This window comes from Centruroides vittatus, unplaced genomic scaffold (assembly GCF_030686945.1).
Source record: "Centruroides vittatus isolate TY-2023 unplaced genomic scaffold, ASM3068694v2 scaffold_435, whole genome shotgun sequence".
NCBI lineage: Eukaryota > Metazoa > Arthropoda > Arachnida > Scorpiones > Buthidae > Centruroides > Centruroides vittatus.
Window position 1 is genome coordinate 4,097,101 of NW_027122708.1, and position 20,737 is coordinate 4,117,837.

Here is a 20,737-nt window from a genome sequence, read left to right on the forward strand (position 1 = left end):
AAATTTAATCGTGTTTAATTAATTCAAATTTAAAACTTATATTTATTTCCATTTTATTAAAAAATCGTATTACGATATAATCTAGAAAGATCTGGCAACACTGTAACGTCGTATGAAGTTTACAATTCGTTTGGCTTTAGCTGTTTACCTGAGTTAAGGCATATATTTTAAATTTTGTGAAACAGGTAAGTGTGATTTAATGTGATGACGATGTGTAGTATACTTTTTATATTTGAGAAATAAATAAGCTGTCCGAGTCGTATTGGCAATGCATTATAAATTGCCAGTAAGGTAAGTGGTAAAAGTTCATCGTACATGGTGAATGTATAATTAATTCTCTGTAAAATGATCCATTAAAAGTATGGCATTGCCTTAATCTGTCATCCAAACGAGGAGGTGAACGTTGTTTAATCAAAAAGTACGTCAGCTGTTGGACTTGACATTTTTGTTTAACTTATACATATTTGGATATATATTTTAGGTTTTTATCTCGTCTCTGTTCTACAGGAATACACATTAGTGGGGCAAACTTTCTTGTACAAAAAAAGGACATTGTATACTGGAGGGCATTTATAACAAAATAGTTTGTTACAGTAAGGTTCTAGCTCTTGACGATGGGGGTTTCCTCTCTGTTATTTGTGGCTAGAATTTTGCTGTCGTTTAAATGGGATGAAAATCTGACGTACGAAACTGTAATTACGGTACCGTATTCAATATTGATAAATATTTATTACATACTATAAAAGTAAACAAAACAAAATAAATTCACGTAATATTGTACGACCTTTTCAATATACAGTAATTAAATTTTCGTATAGGGTATATATATATCAAATGCAAGTCGTTTATAGTAGGATTCATTCATCTACAGTACAGTGTGGGGTACTAAATGCAGCTGTGTAATACCTATAAACTGTAGTATTGATTTGCGCTATGGTGAAATAAATATGTTTATGAAATGGTAGTAAAGGTTTTATTTAAATAGTGTATTTTAATAGAAGAATTTGAGGGGGGAGTATTAAACAGAAGTCACTAAATCTGTAGAAACGTTAGAAAAAGGTGTTTGTAGTTAAACCATCTTTTATGTCAGGCTCGGGGCCATTTTTAACCATTAGGCGTGTGCCTAGGGTCTGGGAAGATGTAAAAAAAAAAAAATGGACTAATACTGTTTTACAAAAATATATAGGGATATATACTGCAGTCTGCTGCTTACTTTACTAGGGTCAGGCTGTCAGTTGTAGAGAGGTGTGAGATTAAAATATTGGAGGAGGCCTGAAATACCTGAAAGCCTAGGTCTTGGCCATGGGTAAATACATTCCTGATCAGGCTCACCAATATTTTTTTGTTAGTGTTGTGAGTGACGTATCAGTAATGTAGTCGATCGTCTCTGATTTACATAGTTATATTTTTATAAAATGCAATTAGATTTTAAATAAAATTATTAAATACAGTAAATATATTATTGTCTTTCTTCTTATTAAATTCTGGAGATATATTTAATTTGTCAAGTGTAAAGATTTATTTTATTTGATCATCCTCTGTGAGAGAAATCTCAACAAATTATTCCAAAACTATAGTAACAAAGCTCAATTGCATTTAAAGTGCTTTAAACAATATATTGAGTTTAGAAACATGGGATTTTCCTGTTCTGTTGGACAGAGATGTAGTATATTTTTATAACTCAAAATTTCCCCAAAAATTATTGCACATAGCACACAAAATAAAACAATTTATGTACTAGTTAATAATTATTACTACATAATTTTGGAAATTCATCATATAAAATTATATCATACAAATAATTAAAAGCCTACTGTATAATTTGCCTCACAACACTAAACTGATAAATTAATATAAAAATTTTTAAATTAAAAGAACATTTTATTACAATTACATGTCATCATCACATACAATTATAAACTTTATGTAATATTAATAGAAATAAAATTGAAGTTTTCACCAACACCATGAATGACCTATTTTTGACATGATGTTAATGGACTTTTTGAGATTGAAAATGCAAAATTTCTTAGACAAGAATGACAATGTGATTTTTTTTATCTGAAAAAGTATTTAAGAAAGACACTTTTTGCAAAAAGGTATACTTTTTTAGAATCTTTGACTGACTTTTTCATTATTATTATTATTATTATTATTTATTTATTATTTTTTTTTAACATCAATGTATTTTTATGATGTTTTAAAATATATTTTGACATTATTTTTTTTATATTTTTTAATAGATTTATTACAAAATGAAAAATGTTTAAGGGAAATAATGCTTATAAAATGATAACACTTCTGTTTAGCTATTTAATCAAGACAGTTCAGAAAAACTTTTTAAATGTAATTTACTTACTAATTTGCAATTTTACTGTATGGGGGAACAAGTGAATATTTTGCTTTAATTTGATACTATATTAAATTTTACCAAAAAGAGTTTTGAAATAAAAGTGAATTTTCTTTTTTGGTTATTTTTAAAGTGGTTATTTTTTATTTTTTCAGTTTTGGTGTTTTGAAAATATCAAAATTGTGGTTTGGTAACCAAGATACTTGGCAAGTTACTTGGTAATCAAGTAACTTGGCATAAAAACAAGCCAGTCTTGTTTTTATGCCAAGTTACACCTGATGTGTTTGACTGAGACATTCATTGGTGACTTCTCAACCTAGTGAACAGAACACATTTCTATTTACTTGCTTGATCTTTTTCTTTTTGGATCCCTAGGCCAAGTACTTTATTAAGCACTCAGATTGGTTTAGTACTCAGCCAAGTACACTGTCTTGATCAAGCACTTATCAGGTATAAACTAGGTATTATTGTAAGCTCATAACAGTAAGTATGCAGCAATGTAACAAGTGACTGAGCAGATTAGAAGTGTAGTAAACAATGTTTCAATATCACTTTTAAAACAAGGTCCCACATTTTGAATAATTTCCCCAATCTATTCCATTTTTTGTGGCTATTGCCATATTATTTTCTATACCATATTACCTAGGACTGCTTTAATCTCTCCAAATATCATTTGTGTGATTGGACACATTCTGCAACTCTGCTGTTGGCCACATAAATGAGGATAAATGTCACTTTAGGATACTCCTATCTTGGCCACTTAAGTGAGTGGCCACCAACATGGAGTTTGACTTACATTAAAACTTCTATGCAGTTTTACAGGGGAATAATTTCAATGATAGCCACACAAGTGAGGTGGTCACAAAACAAGCTTTTACTATATTTCTTAATTAACTGTAAGTTATAAAACATTAAATAGACAGTAACTAAATTTTAAACTCAATGTTAGAATTACAGTAGAGCGTTGTTTATCCGAATCAATTGGGGACTGGGGTTGTTCGGATAACTGATTATGTACGAAAAAATATATTAATCTATCTGGTGTTGAAATTTTTCTCCGTTGCGTGTCACTTCGTGTTGAATTTTTGTTGATTTTAAGCCTAACGAAAATTTTTATAATAATAATCGAGGCTATTGTATCATTAAAAATTATTTCTTTATTTTGTACAAACAAAATAAATATATTGAAAAATATAAAAACAAAAAAATTATACTTATAAGTTAATCTAGTATCAAAAATGTTCGATTCGGCACGACACAGTCCAACTGCAAAGCTTTCGGTTAACCGGCTTTCAGATAAATGACGCTCTACTGCATTACCAACTGTTGCACAGTGCCACCCTTAGAGTCTGTTCAGAAATGTTTACTGGTTAAACCACTGAGATTGGGCATAAATCAAAAATGTTAACTCATAAAATTTTTGGTGGTTTACCGGTTGCTACCAGATTCACCAATCTTAAGGGTAGTTAGAGAATGACTGACCAACTGCTGATGTCATTCACCATTACCAACCACCCAATCAGTAAGCATTTCTGAATGGACTTTAATTGAGTCCCAAATTAACCAAATCATTTTAGGTTATTCTCAAATGTGTGTTTGATCAATCTAAATATTGAGTTTTCATAATTGATGGAAAGCAAGATAAATGACAATACAGTAAGACTCTGCTTAATGCTGATTTGATATAACACGGTCTGCTCGAAGCCTTAAAAAACGCTCAAAATTTACGCCAATTCAAATTATCATGGCATTTTATTGATTTGTATATAATACGATTATTTACGAACACAAACCAATCAGCAAAAGGTGGGTAATTTGTCGTAGCGCTGTATTTTCCTTAAATCTATGTTTGTTTGGTGCAATTTTGGAAAAAATATAACATCATGGATGCCATAGGCAATATTGACTTTGCTTAGCAAGAATTAACTGGTAAATGCATAAACAGAGTTTGGAAGAAGTTATGGCTGAAGGTATCCAAAAATTCTCAATGAGAAGAGACTATCACTGTATCATTAAGTTGACCAAATTGTCAGTACAGCAGGATAACGAGAAGTTACTGCAGGTTTCTGGTGAGAGCCTTACCAACGATGACCTTCAAGAACTGGCAGAACAAGGAATTCGTGCAAAACTGGAAAATAGTGATTCCGAAAATGAAGAACCCAAAGAATTTCTCTATGAATTTCCTTAGTAAAAGTAAACAATAACCAAAACCATTGATCAAATTATAGCGAATAATCCAGATTTTGAAAGGAGTGCAAAAGCAAAATGAGGCATTTTGGATGCAATCTTCTGCTACTGACATTTGCTTAAGGAAAGGAAAAAAAGCAAAAAATGAAACTACACGACTTTATCGCTAAAAGAACAAGAATTTCAGAAAAGCCAGGACCTTCATCACTAAAAATTAACTTTAGATTTCTGTGTACATATGTTTGTGTGTTATTTAACATATATTATTATGCAAATTAATATAAAAATAACTTAAAATTATAGTAAAATTTGCTTAGTTTTTGGTCGCGTGTTCCCCTTTCCCTATTTACTCTACGTTAAAAACCTCGTTTAACGCTGTTTTGCTTAGCACTTTGTCATCTAGGAATGCATCCCCCACATTAAGCAGGGTCTTACTGTATTTAAATTCTAATATATTTTTTATTTATTTATATAGAACAGAATTTTGTTTTGTAATATTACTTTATTTTTAACTTATTAACTTTATAATCTTATTACATTAATTTACACAAATAAGAATTGACTGTTTTTATAATGAGCAGTCTTCCATTTTAGCAAGCTGTGAAATTTGTATACATTTTTTATTTGGAATAATTATACAATAAAGTTCTAATGATATATATATAATAATAATAATAAAATATTTTGAACTATTCATTGAAGATTATTTATGAATGCTTCTGTCAACCAGAAAATCAGAGAATGTATGAATTGAAGAATAATGGGATAAACTGATACAAGTTAATTCAATTTCAAAAACTTAATATAAAATATAAAGACATTTTCTCATTTTAAGGCTTTTCTATCAAAAAAATAATACTAAAATATTGTGATATATAACTGGGAATAGCTAAAATGTAAATATTATGCCAAACAACCACCAGGTTAAATTGGGCTACTTTATCCAGTAATATGCCAATTCAATTTAATAGTAATATGCCAAACAATTTAATGCTATTATATTTAATTAAAAATAATAGCATTAAATTGTTTGGCATATTACTATTAATAAAATATTGGGCTTTGGGTTGTTATATATATAACAATTTTTATTATATATTATACTGAATATTAAAAATACTAAAATTCTGAACAAGAATCTAATGAATCAAATTATACTTTATTTTTTCAGTTTTTTATAATATATCTTTTGTGAAATGTAAATTACTAGAAAATACTTAGAATTTTTTAAGAAAAAACTTGAATTGGTTATAGAAATGAAGAATTAATTAATTTTGAATTATAGTAGAGCATCGATTATCTGAACACCGATCAATCAAAACATTGGTTAACCAAAAGCGTTTCAGTTGGACTGTGTCAGGACATGTGTCATGCTGAATCAAACGTTTTTGATACTAGATTAACTTCTAAAGTATAATTTTTTTTGTTTTTATATTTTTCAATATACAGCTTAGAGCGTCGATAAGTGGAACCAATTGGGGACTGGGGTCCTTCCAGTTAATGATTTGTTCCAGTTTCCGACTTTGTACGAAAAAAATACATTAACCTGTCCGATGTTCAAATTTTTCTCCGTTGCGTATCGCTTCCTGTTGAATTTTTCTCCGTTGCGTGTCGCTTCGTGTTGAATTTTCGTCGATTTTAAGCCTAACGAAAATTTTTATAATAATAATCGAGGCTATCGTATCATTAAAAATTATTTCTTTATTTTGTACAAACAAAATAAATATATTAAAGAATATAAAAAACATGAAAATTATACTTTAGAAGTAAATTTAGTATCAAAAACATTCGATTCAGCACGACACAGTCCGACTGAAAATCGTTTCACTTTCTGGCCATTCCACTTACCGACGTTCCACTTATCGACGCTCTACGTTATTTATTTTGTTTGTACAAAATAAAGAAATAATTTTTAACAATATAATAGCCACGATGATTATTATAAAAATTTTCGTTAGGCTTAACATTGACGAAAATTCAATGCAACAGAGAAAAATTTTAACGTGGGATATATTAATATACTATTACTAGCAGGTAGGCCTGGCGTTGCTCAGACAAAAGTAACGATAGCAAAGATTAAGATTATTATGTTATAGTCAACCTGACCCGTTTTCACAGAATGCAAGAATTGGGTCCCCCTGTTTCCAGACTAATTAGAGAATTTTTAGATGGGTCTAAAAATATGTTTGATTTCCCGCAAAAACGAAAAAAATTGCATCTGCGTCTTGCATGTCACTTTCTCTTAATTCCAATCAATTCCATTGTTGATGGAAGTGTTAAGCCTTAATCCTGTCCCTCTTCCCCGTGGGGAGGAATTTTGAAAAATTCCTTCTTAGTGTGTGTTCTCGTGACGTACCCTAACTGTGTACCAAATTTCAACTTTCAATTCCTAACCATTTAGGCTCTGCACTGATTATTATTATTATCAACTCGTCTCGATTATATATATATAGATTGGAATATACTATATTAATAATGTATTTTTTTGTACATAATCGGTTATCCGAAAAATCGATTTTCCGAACAACCGATGCTCCACTGTAAATATATGCTTATTCATTTACTATTTGAAACAGTTTTTATTTAAAAAATATAAAAGGCATAAAAGGAAATCATATATTTAGTTTATATATCATTAATGTTTTCTTTGAATTTCATTTTATACTAGGTACTCAAATAAAAGTAGAAATTATGAGACACAGTGTGAGGAGTTTGGCAATGCTGTGAGCTGGTCATCCTTTTTGCATTGCCAACTTGCAGCATCAGTCTTTTTTTTTTTTTTTTTATAACATACCAAACTCCTTATGCTATTACTTGCAAGTTCTACTTTCATTTGATATGTCAGTATTTTGTAGAATTGTTTTTAATTAAAAAATATAATTATAATAATAAAATCTAAAATAATTTTAAGAAATTTAGTAAATTTTTAAAATTATTTAAAATTCAGTAAATGATTAAAAATGACAACTGCTGCTCGTCCAACATTTGAACCTGCTAGAGGTGGCGGTGGTCGAGGAGAAAAGGATTTGAGTGCTCTTTCAAAACAGTATTCTAGTAGAGATCTTCCCGGACATACTAAGTTAAAATATAGGTAAAATTTTTATTTATTTTTAAGAATCAATGACATTTTATGTCTAATTTATTATTATTAGATCTATAGAATTAATAATAACAACAATAATAATTTATTTTGACTTAAAAAAACACAGCAACAAAATCATATGCTGGCATTAGATTACATTCGAATTGAGCCACTCCCAGGAGCTTAGGATTACGTAATATACTGGCGTAAGATATTGGCAGATCCAAGAAGTGCAGCTTTTTGCATTTGGCAGGTGGTGATTTTGCTGATGTTGAATGTTTTTATGCTGGTGGAGATTTTTTGGTATAGCATCTAGTGTGCTGATCACCACAGGTCCTATTTTGACTGGTTTATGCCAGATTTGCCAAATTTCGATCTTCAAATCCTGATATTTTGTGATTTTTTTCCTGTTCATTCTCTTTGATTCTTATGATGATTATTACCTACTATAATTTAAATTAAATGAAACAGTTTTAACACAGTTGATAAAAATTGCCAGGACAAATAACCTACAAAATTTAAGAAAATTCTTAAGTTTAACACAATACATATTAGAATATGCTCTTTCCATTTATAACTCTTCTAGGATCACAAATAATGTTGTGCTAATATAACAGATGAAGGATTATTAGTAGATATTTTTTTTAATATTGTTAGATTGTAGTATAAATTAAAATTTTGGACTGTTAAAATTTCTTTGAAAATATTTTCTGTATTTTCCAATCCTGTAATTGACTAACACAGGATATGAAATTTTAAGAGGTTTCTTTTTATTATTACCAATTGCTTTTAATAAATTTTTAAAATTAACTAATGATATGATTTTCTAGAAACAGTCATATTTGGATTATACATTGAGTTTTCTAATTGTCATGCTTTTTTTCCTATGGTTTATATTTTAAAGTGAAAAGAAAATAATTTATGAACATTTTTAAGAAATTTTACTTTAGACCTGTCATTTTCAATACTAAATTCAGTTTGGAAAGCTACATTTATAATAAATTATTATTATTATACATGCAATTGTAATGTCTTTGAAATTTCAAATTTTGGTTTATAAGCTAATGAGAGCCTAAAGTGATGCTTCATAAACAATAATCTGATATAGAGTTGAACAAATCCATTCATTTAATTTATTAACAGTAATTTTTCAATAATCTAATGAAGATTACTGAATTACGTTTGGACTAAAAACTATTTATTTCTTAGAGAAATTTTTAATTAAATCAAATCATTTTCCTAAAAATATTACATTTGAATTATAAATTATAAATTCTGTAGGCAGCCGGGTCAAGGAACTGTCGATGAATTGAAAAACAAAGATTTCCGACGAGAACTTGAGGACAGAGAGAGAGTTGCTAGCCACGAAAGAGAAGGAAAACGTACATCAAGAGGTGTGTTAATTTTATATGATATTTTTATGTATTTTATTAATTGGTCAATTACTTTCTGTTAGCTTTAATGTGAAATAACATAATTATCCATATGCTTTGTCTATTTTTGATCTACATGCCAACTTGCTATTTTTGTGGATTTCTTGCTGTATTTCTTACAATGATAGTTTCAAGATCAATGATTACATGTCAGTAGTAATTCAATGACAACTGATTTTTCAAAAAATTGTTGGCTAAAATGCTTTTATATTTGGAAGACCAAAAAATAAGTGATGTAATAAAATAATGAGGACTTCTGCATTAAAAATATATCATTAAATTTTCAAAATATAGATGTAAACAATATGTTGTAAAAATTATATTTGATTTAAGTAGGATTTGAAAATTGTCCTTTTATGATTTGATGAACATTTTAATCATTGGAATTTCTAAGATACAGCTATCCTGTTTCATGATATATGTAATTCTTCACTTTGCATTCTATTGTGACATGAGATAAACAGGAATGTAACCAAAAATTTCTGAGTGTGGGTCACCTGCATTGGTAGTTAAGCTACCATAAATATACAATAGTCTGAGATCACTAGCAACACATTGTTGTGCAAAGAGCTTTTTTACTCTGCTTACTTTTAAACTTGTGGGAGCTTTTCACAATTACTTTTCATGTATATGTGTAACTTTTAACAGTTTCTTAGGAATGTTGTTGTTTGTAAATTACTACATTTTTAGTAGTAAGTATAGTTACCCACATGTAAAAATGATTGACTGTAGTTTTGATAAAATATAAGTTCCAAGATATTAGTAGACAGAAGAATTCATAGTTGTTCCCTCTTTATTAAGATATATACACATGTATTTAATTAATTTTTTTATGCTGTCAATAATTAGGATTATTTTATTATTTTAAAAAACTTTTACATTTTAGACTCAACAAGCAGTAGTAATAAAAAGCCCAGACTTGAACTTCCTCCAACAAATTTGGATGCAGATGATCCTTTGGATGAAGTAAGTAAATAATTTTTTTTATTATAAATTTTAAAAAATTTTTGAAAATTGAAATAAAATAAACACTACAAACACATATTTTAATTATTTTTCAAAAAATGTTTCATTTAAAAATTGCTGGAAATTGGTCCTTATCATTTTCATTTCACAGAATTTACAGTTTCATAAATAAAATCATTAATCTTGTGTGAATGAAAAGACCAAAGATTTAATTATAAACTTCTGACCTAATGCTAACAAAGTTACATTTTTCATATTTACAATAAAATATCTTTGTAACATGAGCTGGTATAATAAATTCCATTTTAGTCACCCACTAATTTGCTATGTGCCTTATGTAAGAATTTTTCAGTTGAACAAATATCACTGTAGTGAAAATTTCAGTTTAACCTTTAATGAAAGAAGGCAATAAGATAATGAAACCTCTATATAAATTAGTATCCATTAACAATAGATGAATGTTTTGACATTTACAAATTTTAGTCATAATTGTTGATTTAATTTATAATGTATTTGATCTGTAAATTTTCGTCCGATGGAGATTATATTTTTTTAATAGAATTGAAGAGAAAGTCTGCCCAAAAGGGATCACCATTTATTTTTTGTGTTCCGGACAATACATGTTCTTGGCGACCGATCTTTCTTTGTAGGCTACTTGTCACCAGAAGTTAAAAAAGTCTTAAAAAACACAAAATATATCCAATTAAAATTATAAGTAATTTCTAAAAAAGGAACTGGTGACATGCAGACGTGTTGCTTGCATCCATCCAAAGCTTCATTGGGGGTGTTACTGCTTTTATCTACTAAAAAACAAGTGCTGGAAAATGTAATTTTACGAAAGCTGCCCCCTGATGATGATACATGTAGAATTTACAGATGAAAATTTACAGATGTATTGTTATTACTATATAGGAATCCAAAATGTTAAATAATTTGAAACAAATATATAATGTATGATATGTTGTCATAATTAATGGCTTATAATTTCATGTTATGAAATAATAATTAGAACAAAAAATTATTTTAACATTTTGTTTTCATTACTAATAAGTCTGAATTGTAATTACAATATAATGTACACTTTTATTCTATATTGTATAAAAATTTTATTTTATTTCTTTGTTTGAAAGGTTTATATAAAAATTTCTAATTAAAATATTTTTCTTAAAGTCTAAAAGATTTGGAAATAAAATATCTATTTGTATAACACTTATAAATATTCTTTCCTATAAAAGTTTCTTTCCTATCCATCATAACTTGCCTTTTAAGATTACATTCACATTAAAATTGATTGGCTTTTACAGTAGCTGGATAAAATAATGATTTTATAATATAAATGGAACTTTTTGAATACTCCAGTAGTTCTACAAACAAGGAATAAATATACAATTTTTCTAAAAATTTCTTCTACCCTTCAAGAGTAACATTGCTTTCTATTAGTCTCATTTTGTTTTTATATTTAATTATAAATTGATTGAAAGATTTCATATAATATCATAGTTTACAAAAAAAATTGTTTGCATTTAATTTTTCCCTTCCTAAAATAACCTTATTTATTTATAATTTTGTAGGAAGATGAAAGTGAAGAAAGTGATGAAGAAGATACTGCAGAGCTAATGGCTGAACTAAATAGGATTAAGAAAGAACGAGCACAAGAAGAAGCAAAAAAAGTAAAACTTTATTACTTGATTATATATTTTAATACAAATCTGAAGCACATTACCATAATTTCATGCAGATAACCTGCAGGTTGTGTGTGTTTAAAAGTTAATGCAAAAGCAGATGCAGGTTATCTGCTGATTTTAACCAAAATTAAGAACTCTTTAACCAATTTTTCTTTTTCTAAAGATATTTTTGATGACTTTAGATAATGTGAAAATTCCTTTATACACTGTAGATATTTGTAAGTCGTCATGAGTTTTCTTGAAACTAATAAAAGCATATATTAATATATGCATGCCTTGTTTCCAGTTTTCTCTTCTGTTCATTTTCTGTGCATTTTCTGTGCATTTATGATGATAGTCAACTTTTGAAGTTCAAGTAAAAATGCATAAGTTTCCAATAATTTCTCTCTCTTCATAACTTAGAAAACTAGTATCTGAACAACCAACTTTCAAACCTGTGTCAATATCATAATAAGTGCTAAAATAAATTCGAAATTAAATGTCTATTGTTATACAGGCTATGCATTTATATTAATAACAAAAGATGAACTTTTTCAATCAAACAGTAGTCATAGCTTAGCTGTTCACTATTTCACCTTGTTTAAGTACAACAGCATTACTTTAATTTCAAGTTTGTTTGATATTTTCTCTTTGTTATTTGAAATGTAATTAAATAACTTTCAAGTTAGAAGATGGGAACAAAATAAATCTTGGTGCAACATTTTCATAATTGAAAGAACAAAATAGAATGTCAGTATCCTATTGGATGATCAGACCTTACCATATAAGGAAGCACATCTTTCAATAAACATGATGCAATTCTCTATTGTGAATAAGAGCTGAGTGATGGATTATTATGTCAATATCCATGACATAGATTTTAATTAATAATAAATAAAATAGAAATGAAACATTATTATTAAATGACTAATTTTTTCAATGGCATTTTGTATTTTTGATATTGTGTCCACTTATCATTTCATTGTAGATATAATCATAAAATAACAAAAATAAAATCATCTCAAACATTAAAACTTTTTGTAAGTACAGAGTTCCTACCCCACCTGGAAGTTTAGGGATTTTCATTAGTGTTCAGAAAAAGTTATGGAATTTGTCTCCTTAGCTGGCTGACTCCAAGTGTAGCTGTCTGCAGGCAGCAAGAAATAATGAGGTGCAATGCAACTTATGAGCAGGAGTACAGAATATTTTCAGGATCCAAAATATCTGCTGAACATAAAACCATAATTTATGAACCAATTAATAATTATCACTATGTAGTTTGAAAAATATGAATTAAATCATACAAGGCTTACCATACAATTTGCCATTCAACACTAAACTGATAAAAATAACACTTTTATGTTAACCAAACACTTTATGTTAACTTGACTAATTTTGATAACATGTATCATGATTGTTATCATGTTATCAAAATTAGTCTGGTTGTAATAGACTTGAAAAATGTATAATTTTGAAGTTAAGTTGTTAATTGAATTATGTCCTTACATGTGAAGTGCTTGCACAACACGTAGATGGCAACATGAGTGTAAACGTATGCGCCGTAATAGAAATATACAAACAGGAGATTCGTTTTTAATGTACCATGGCCTTTCTGAACTATGATTTTCATTTAAATATGTAATTAATAATTAAAATATAATTTCACTACATTTCTATTCAATCAGAGTGCCATTGAAAATTGTCCCATGTGCCACGTTTGGCATGCATGCCATAGGTTGCCAACACCTGACCTATACAATTATTTTTATTAATCAGCATATTATATCAAGTTTATGATTCATGGCATTGACTTCAATTTTATTTTTAGCACAAGTGGTAATTAACTGACTTTTTGACATTCAAAAATGCAAAATTTATTTATGATAAAAAAAAAAATTCATTTTGAAGTCATTAAGACTCAAAAATTTCAATTAAGGACAAACTTCAAAAAATGAATGCGAAAAAATGCTTTAAAAAAGAAAATTTCAGATTTGGCAAAAAAATTTTTGTATTGAAATTATTTTTCTACTATGGCCATTTTGTCTAACTTCTAAAGCACTCGTCTTAATTATTAAATTGTAGATGTAACTTAAATAGAAAACTTTTCTAAAATAATTTATGTAATTTTTTTTATTTAATTAACATTATAATTTTTTGAAATTATTTGAAATTTTAAAATAACAAGCTAGGCTGGGCCCTGGTAATTAATACTGGCTTCCTTATGTGCTTAGCCCATCAATGGCTTAGTGGAAAAAAACACTGGTATTTGGTTGCAGGCCACATGGAGTTTTCCAATTTTTCTTCACAAATGTAACACCTAAACAGGGTCAGTTGTTTCCTATACAAAGTCCTCCTGAGAAGCATCCCTCCTGCCAGATTTTCAGGTGTTGCATTGCCTTCTCCCATCAATCTATTCATTCTGAGATTCTTAACTGCTTTCCTTATCTGACATCACTGAAAATTTTTGCACAGTGCATAGTGCTGATTAGTAAATTTTCATATCCAGATGGTTGAGATAATTTGGATAGCAGATTTCTCAACAATGCCTAGATTCACAGAGATTTGTGGACCACACAAATATGTTGACGGCAAACTATGGAAATGGCACATTAAAATTTATTAAACAGGAGTACCAGAAGGTTAAGTTTGAGAAACTCTAGGGTATTCTGTACCACTACCAGTTTTTCAAAAATTGTTTTAAGTACATGCCTTTATTTAAATTGTAAAAGAAAAACTTAAAGATACACTGTTGATAATAAGATTAAAATTATTACAGTGAAATGTTGATTTAATAATGTGGGGTGTGGATAATAAAAATGTAGAGAATGCACAAGATATATTCATCAATTTTTTTGTTACTATACATAAAGACCATAATTCTAGTGTTAAAGAACTGGTTACAAACTTAAAGTTTTGTGCCTACTTAAAATTACTGAATGGGGTCATTTTGACCTGCTCATCAAATTTATAGGTTTTACATCTAGAAGTGCTTTCAAATGCTTTTACTCAATACTCATCACTGTAATTGATTTGTTTAGTGAAGCTAGTGAATAATAATCATCATTTTAACTTATTTCTTTCATATGACTTTAGTTATTTTTATTCTACTTTGAACTTTTATTGATTAGTTATCAAAATAAAAACATTTATTATGTTATTTTTGTGCATATTTTGTACATGTAGTAATTTGTAACTTTTTGCCAAAGCAGATTTTGCAGACTGACTTTGAACAAACATTACATATGTCTGCAGTTTTATTTCTTTTACAAATACCTATTTGACACTTTCTTCTTTTTCTGATTCCAGATGGTCTTGGGTTTGGGTTAGGCAGTTGTGGTGCAGATGGTTTTTTTTTTTGGCTTTCCAGGTAGTCCTCTTGAAACTCCTGGCACAGTGGAATAATGAATTCTCTGCGAGAGATCTTTCTATCCGGAAAAATGATAAATAATTTTAATTGAAATGGGATTAATCATTTTTTTCATTATAATAATTTTGTTTGCATAACAATTTGATTTTTTTCAGCTTATAAATTTAATAAAACGTTCAGGAAATTTATTAATCTCATGTACAAAAAGTATATATTTGTGAGAATCTGCAGGTTAGAGTTGATTAACTCTAATCCTCTATTGCAAAGGCCTGCTCATTTTGTCAGTGGATGGCTATAAAGTTATAAATTATTTTGTCTTCAAGGTTGTAAGATCCCTTTGATGTCAGGCTCCTGACACCAGTTAGCATAGTTAGAATTCCTGTCCTAACTCGTGATTATAAATATCTGTAGATATATGTTTGAGTGGGAGAGTCGTGAATCAGTCAATAGGGTGATCGACATCAAAGTAAATCCAAATTGAAGCCAGATTATTTTTACTCATTAAACTTTTGTTATTTGTTAAAGTGAAGGTTAAATACAAAGAGATGAAAATTTATCTATGTCGATCAACTAGCTAATTATACCTCTATTTGACAGAGAGAGAGAGAGTTTACAGTAAGTGCAAAATACATAATACCTCTTGATAACAGGCGGATGTCTTCGGGCACAGGCTAAATTCTATCGTAAGGATAAAGAATGAGAAAGTTCACCGATTGGTTGGCTCAGTGGAGAGACGAGGAGAACTGATGAGGGCAGACTAGACAAAGAAAACTTTGAGGAGAGAGCCTCAAAAATGGGACGTTTACCCTTTTTATCCCTAAATTTCCTCCAATCGGGTGTTAATTTGTTACACGTGACAGGATTTTAGGGGTGACTCAAACTAGCAGATGTATCATCAACATGTGAGATAAGATCTTGCCAGAGGATTAAAACTTCTTTTCAGTTTTACTTTTGAAAAAGGGAAATTGACAATGTAGAATTTTACATTTCATTTCTCTAACTAAATAATATTTTAAGTCATTAAAACAAATTCCAAATACCGTATTTACTCAGATATAAGATGATCTCGCATATAGGATGAGTTGTGACTTTAGAGATCAAAATAAAGAAAATTAGATTTATTAATACATTTCTAATTTTATTTCATTTAATCACAAATAAAATATTATCAAATGCATGTATTAAGGCAAACGTTGTTTGCCTTAATACGCGATGAATGGAAAACAAAACCAAAACATTATAACGCACATGACCGGAAAAAGTTTATTATTAATGATTCAGAATATGCTAATATTCATTAAAAATAACAATTTAACTAATATAAAATAACTACATTTATAATTATTGCTAAGTGATCTGTATTTCATTAATGTTTTTATAAATAACTAGAAACTATTTTCTGCGAACGAATGAGATACACTTTCCTTTGAACATTAATTAAAAGACGCGTTGTGTCATAATTTGTTTACAGTAGGTGCCAACTTACGCTAAATAGACTGTAGACCAATAATGACAGCATGAAGTATACACAGTTCACAGAAATTGTTGCAAAAATGCAAAGAATCCTTTGCTTGTGCATATAGGATAGGGTTTGGGAAGTCTCGACATTCTCAAAGTCCCGGGACACGAGACAACCCACGATCGATATCCCGGACATCCCGGGACTTGGAGACTTCTCAGAATAAAGTTAGATTCGAGTTCATTTTTGGCAAGATATATCAATAAAAAAGCAATTTTAGTAAAAATCAACATTTATAACGTTAATCAAAGTCTAAACAATTCATATGTTTAATTCTTATAATCATGGATTCATTTTTTGACAGTAAAATCTTATAATTATAAAACGAACTTAGTGATCATACTAATCATCACCTAGTCTCTATTCATTAGTCATATAAATAATATAATAAACTAGTAATTAGACTTCTTTTCTGATTTAATAAAATGGGCATTTACAACTTTCTCCGACAATCTGTTTCTGATTTTTGAAGTAATGCCTCCGGACAAGGAGAACACTCGCTCGTTTTCAACAGATGTCCATTTATAAAGTACAGTAGTTCCAAACTTTCGGTATGTTTTTCGGTTGCTTCAAATAACTGGAACTCCTTTTTTAATGTTGCTCTTGATCTTTTTGCAAGAATTTCGGGTACATTTTCTTTGATTTTTTTGATTGCCTGTTCCATTTGACTTTGAAACGACACGTCGGGTTTGTTGTGTACTGTAGAGCTACTGGTTCTGGGTTCGGCGTCCATTATTTCCAAATCTGGCATTTGGATATGAGGGATATTTTCAAAAAGTCTGCAATACAGATTTTCTGCAAAAGCAATAAGTGCAGTTTTATTCAAATTCAAAGCAAAAAAGTCTGTATTTTGCAACTGTGAGCTGTGGTGGCCAGTGTGCAAATATTTTAACAAACAAATAACCCATTGTGATCTTTCTTCTAGACGGGCTTTCAATGTTTCAAAGAACCATACTGCCAGATTATCATTTGTCATTGTCAATTGAATTTTTTTCAGTAAAACGTCAATTATTGCTTCGGCTGTGAGTAATGAAGAGCTTTGTCTGCTTAAGGCTTCTACAGCTATCTTGACTGGATGCAATAAAGTAACGACTGACTGCAAAAGAAGAAGATTGTCTTCCTTCCATTTTCTAACATGTTTAAATAAATCAACACTTTCTTTACGCAATTTTTGAGCTTCAGAAACCTTTCTGCCATTACAATTATAGAATTCCACCTTGTTTTGACATCCGGTAATAAACAGTTCTTTTCCAAATTCTGATTTAACATATTTCTGTAATTGGCTGTTTTTCGGTGGACTCTTTCTAAACAATTTCACTAGGAATAGAGTTTCATCGAGCACTATTTTAATTTTATCAATTGGTTGTAACGGGCAGTTTGTTTTGTAGCTGGCATTGCAGTCCTCTTCTTTGTCAGAAGAGTTTTTGTTCTCCACGATTTCATCATCACTATCATCAGTATCTTCGGAGGTAGAAGCTGCGGATGTGGCAGTAACCTGATTTTTTTATACGTGTCTACGACTCCTAGATGTATTGTGTGGTTCAAGCATAGGATCATCTCGCTGGGACATACCTCATAAAGTGAAATTGACGACTGACTGACTGAGTTGACATTGCTGACACAGACAGTCATAAACAAATGTCACAAAATAACAATATGGCGGCGAACGTATTTATTGTGTACCCACTCAGTAAGTTAAGGAGTAATTACTTGATACTCCTACGTAAGCTAACAGATAGCGCTCTCAATGACGAAGTGCGGGAAGCTAATAAAGTTTATTATGACCTTTCGAAAATAAAATTATTACAATACAATTTTCGACAAGTGTGTCTCGAGTCTTGACCCGAAAGTCCCAGGACCCGAGACAATTAAATTTAGAAAAAGTTCCGGGACTTCAAGACACGAGACGTCCCGGGACCAAAACCCTAGTATAGGATGACCTAGGTTTTCGAAGCAGTAAATAATGAATAAAAACCTCATCTTATATGCAAGTAAATACGGTAAATCTTTCCAATCTAAGAAAAGGCTCTTATTCTATGTCTCCAGATTCTCACATATTATTCATTAACAAATCCTGTATAATGGCTTTTTTCAAAGCCATGTGGATTAATAACAAGGTAATAAAATGTTTTATTTTTAATAATTCAGCAATTATAAAAATTATGTAACTTAATTAGAAAAAAATATGCTATTGCTTCTTAAGCTACCATGCACATTGACTAAAAAGTCAAAGTTAAATGCTAAGTTAAATTTAGTTGTTTTATTTTGTCAATGTGAGAATCAGGGAATTTCAAACAAAAATTTGAGTAGGAATCCTGTATATGTATTCATGATGTTTTTCCCATTAAAAAAATGAATAACTTAAACCTTATAAGATTCCTCTTAATTACATTGTACATTCTATTTTAAAAATAGAACATTGCTCTAAATGCCTGTTCCTTTCATTTTTTCCCGTTTTTCCGAAAATCACTAATAATGTAAATTATCACTTATTTCTTGTAGAAGGGACTAAAAGACTTGTACAAATATAAACAGTCCAATGCTGACAAATTTCATTATCAACAATTAAACCATTTCTAACTAATTTTTTTCCATTTAATGTTCAGAAATTGAAGTTATTTTTTCAATCAGCTGGCAAACTTACTGTCAAAAATTTTGGAAGGATTAATTTTCATAATTTAAAATCTTTTCTGTGATTGATTAGAAAAATTCAGTACAAATAGTTTTGCATTTTTAATATTGTATCTCTGTTTTCCCAAACAAAATATTTATTCCTAAATATACTGCCTGCTTTCCAACAAAGAACAACTGTTGATATCAACTACTTATGAAACTAAGAATTGTTTCATACAGCAGACCTTGAACATTCTCCAAGTGAAATGGATGCACATTTTAGGAGATGTGAGAACTTTTAGTTTATCATAACATTGTAATGCAAAAATTATACATATGAGAATTGAAACACTTTTTTATATTTTCTCAACTAAAGCTGAATAAAGCACGAACAGTCTTGTTCAAACAATGATGTATTCTATAACCTTTTAAATATATCAGTTAAACAAAAGTGAAATTAAATGGCACTGAAGTTTCGTTGTCATTACTAAAATTTTATTGTAATAATTCGATCAAGCACACGCATCTATTATATAGATTTATGCAAGTCTTTTAATTTCTATTATTAATTTTTTAACAGGAAGCAGAAAGAAAACTTCAAGAAGAAAGAATACGCACGGAAACCATTCTCAGCGGAAATCCACTCTTAAATAGTAAACCCTCGGAGTTCAAAGTAAAAAAACGATGGGACGACGACGTGGTGTTTAAGAACTGTGCCAGAGAAGAACCAGATCGCAAAGACAAACCATTTATTAATGACACGCTACGTTCGGAATTTCATAAAAAATTTATGGAGAAATATGTGAAGTAAAAATTTCTACCGCCGTTCAAAAAGAGAACTTATCGAAAATTTTTTATATTGTTTCACTCTCTTTGTTTTGGAATTTTGTTATAAAATTTCTTTATTAGACAAGAGCTAATAACAGTTGGTGTGCAGTTACCATAAAATAAAACATAATGCTGCGAATTCTATCAATATTAGCACTCAGAGAACATCAGTATGAATATTCTTTGATGCGCTCTACCCCGTGAACACAGAGTATGTATGTATGTATGTATTATTTGACAATTATATTGGATTGAATAAATATCATAGTAATTGTAAAAGATTATTTTTTTAATTGGGATATTTTACACAAAACTATCTAAGTGCATTTGTATTTCCAATTCACAAATATTTGATCAAATTAGCTTTTAAGGCACAAGTAACTGAGACTTTAGAAATGACAAGTACATATTTATTTTGTTGATTCTTTCAAACTTTTTCATTTTCAAGTGATTGAGGTTTATTATCACATAATACTAGATATAATTACATTGTTAGTACATTAGAAATGGATTTCTGTATTTGAATCTGTTTAATAAAATAGGCTAATATGGCATTTAAAAATTTTGCTTGACACCACACATTTTGAGTTACCATTATCCAGTACACTAAAACGTATTTAATTTTCACATACTCTGGCTCGTTTTAGAGAGAGTGTCATTTTCTCTACTACTATGGATTTTTTTTCCCCTATATTCCACAGTGTTGACAGAAATGAAACTGTTGTACT

General features: G+C 29.3%; 1 protein-coding gene across 2 annotated transcripts; it reads left to right on the forward strand.

Annotated features, from left to right (window-relative positions):
* Positions 1-86: 86 nt before the first annotated feature.
* On the forward strand, positions 87-20,288 carry c12.1 (spliceosome-associated protein CWC15). Of its 2 annotated transcripts, none has more exons than XM_067287204.1 (6): positions 87-189; positions 7,485-7,628; positions 8,901-9,013; positions 9,939-10,018; positions 11,590-11,688; positions 19,762-20,288. In XM_067287204.1, the coding sequence occupies exons 2-6, from the start codon at positions 7,498-7,500 to the stop codon at positions 19,990-19,992; spliced, it is 654 nt and encodes a 217-aa protein (XP_067143305.1). In that variant the 5' UTR covers positions 87-189; positions 7,485-7,497; the 3' UTR covers positions 19,993-20,288. The 2 variants fall into 2 exon arrangements, with proteins under 2 accessions (XP_067143305.1, XP_067143306.1); XM_067287205.1 differs by having other exon boundaries at positions 100-185.
* The last annotated feature ends 449 nt before the right edge of the window (positions 20,289-20,737 follow it).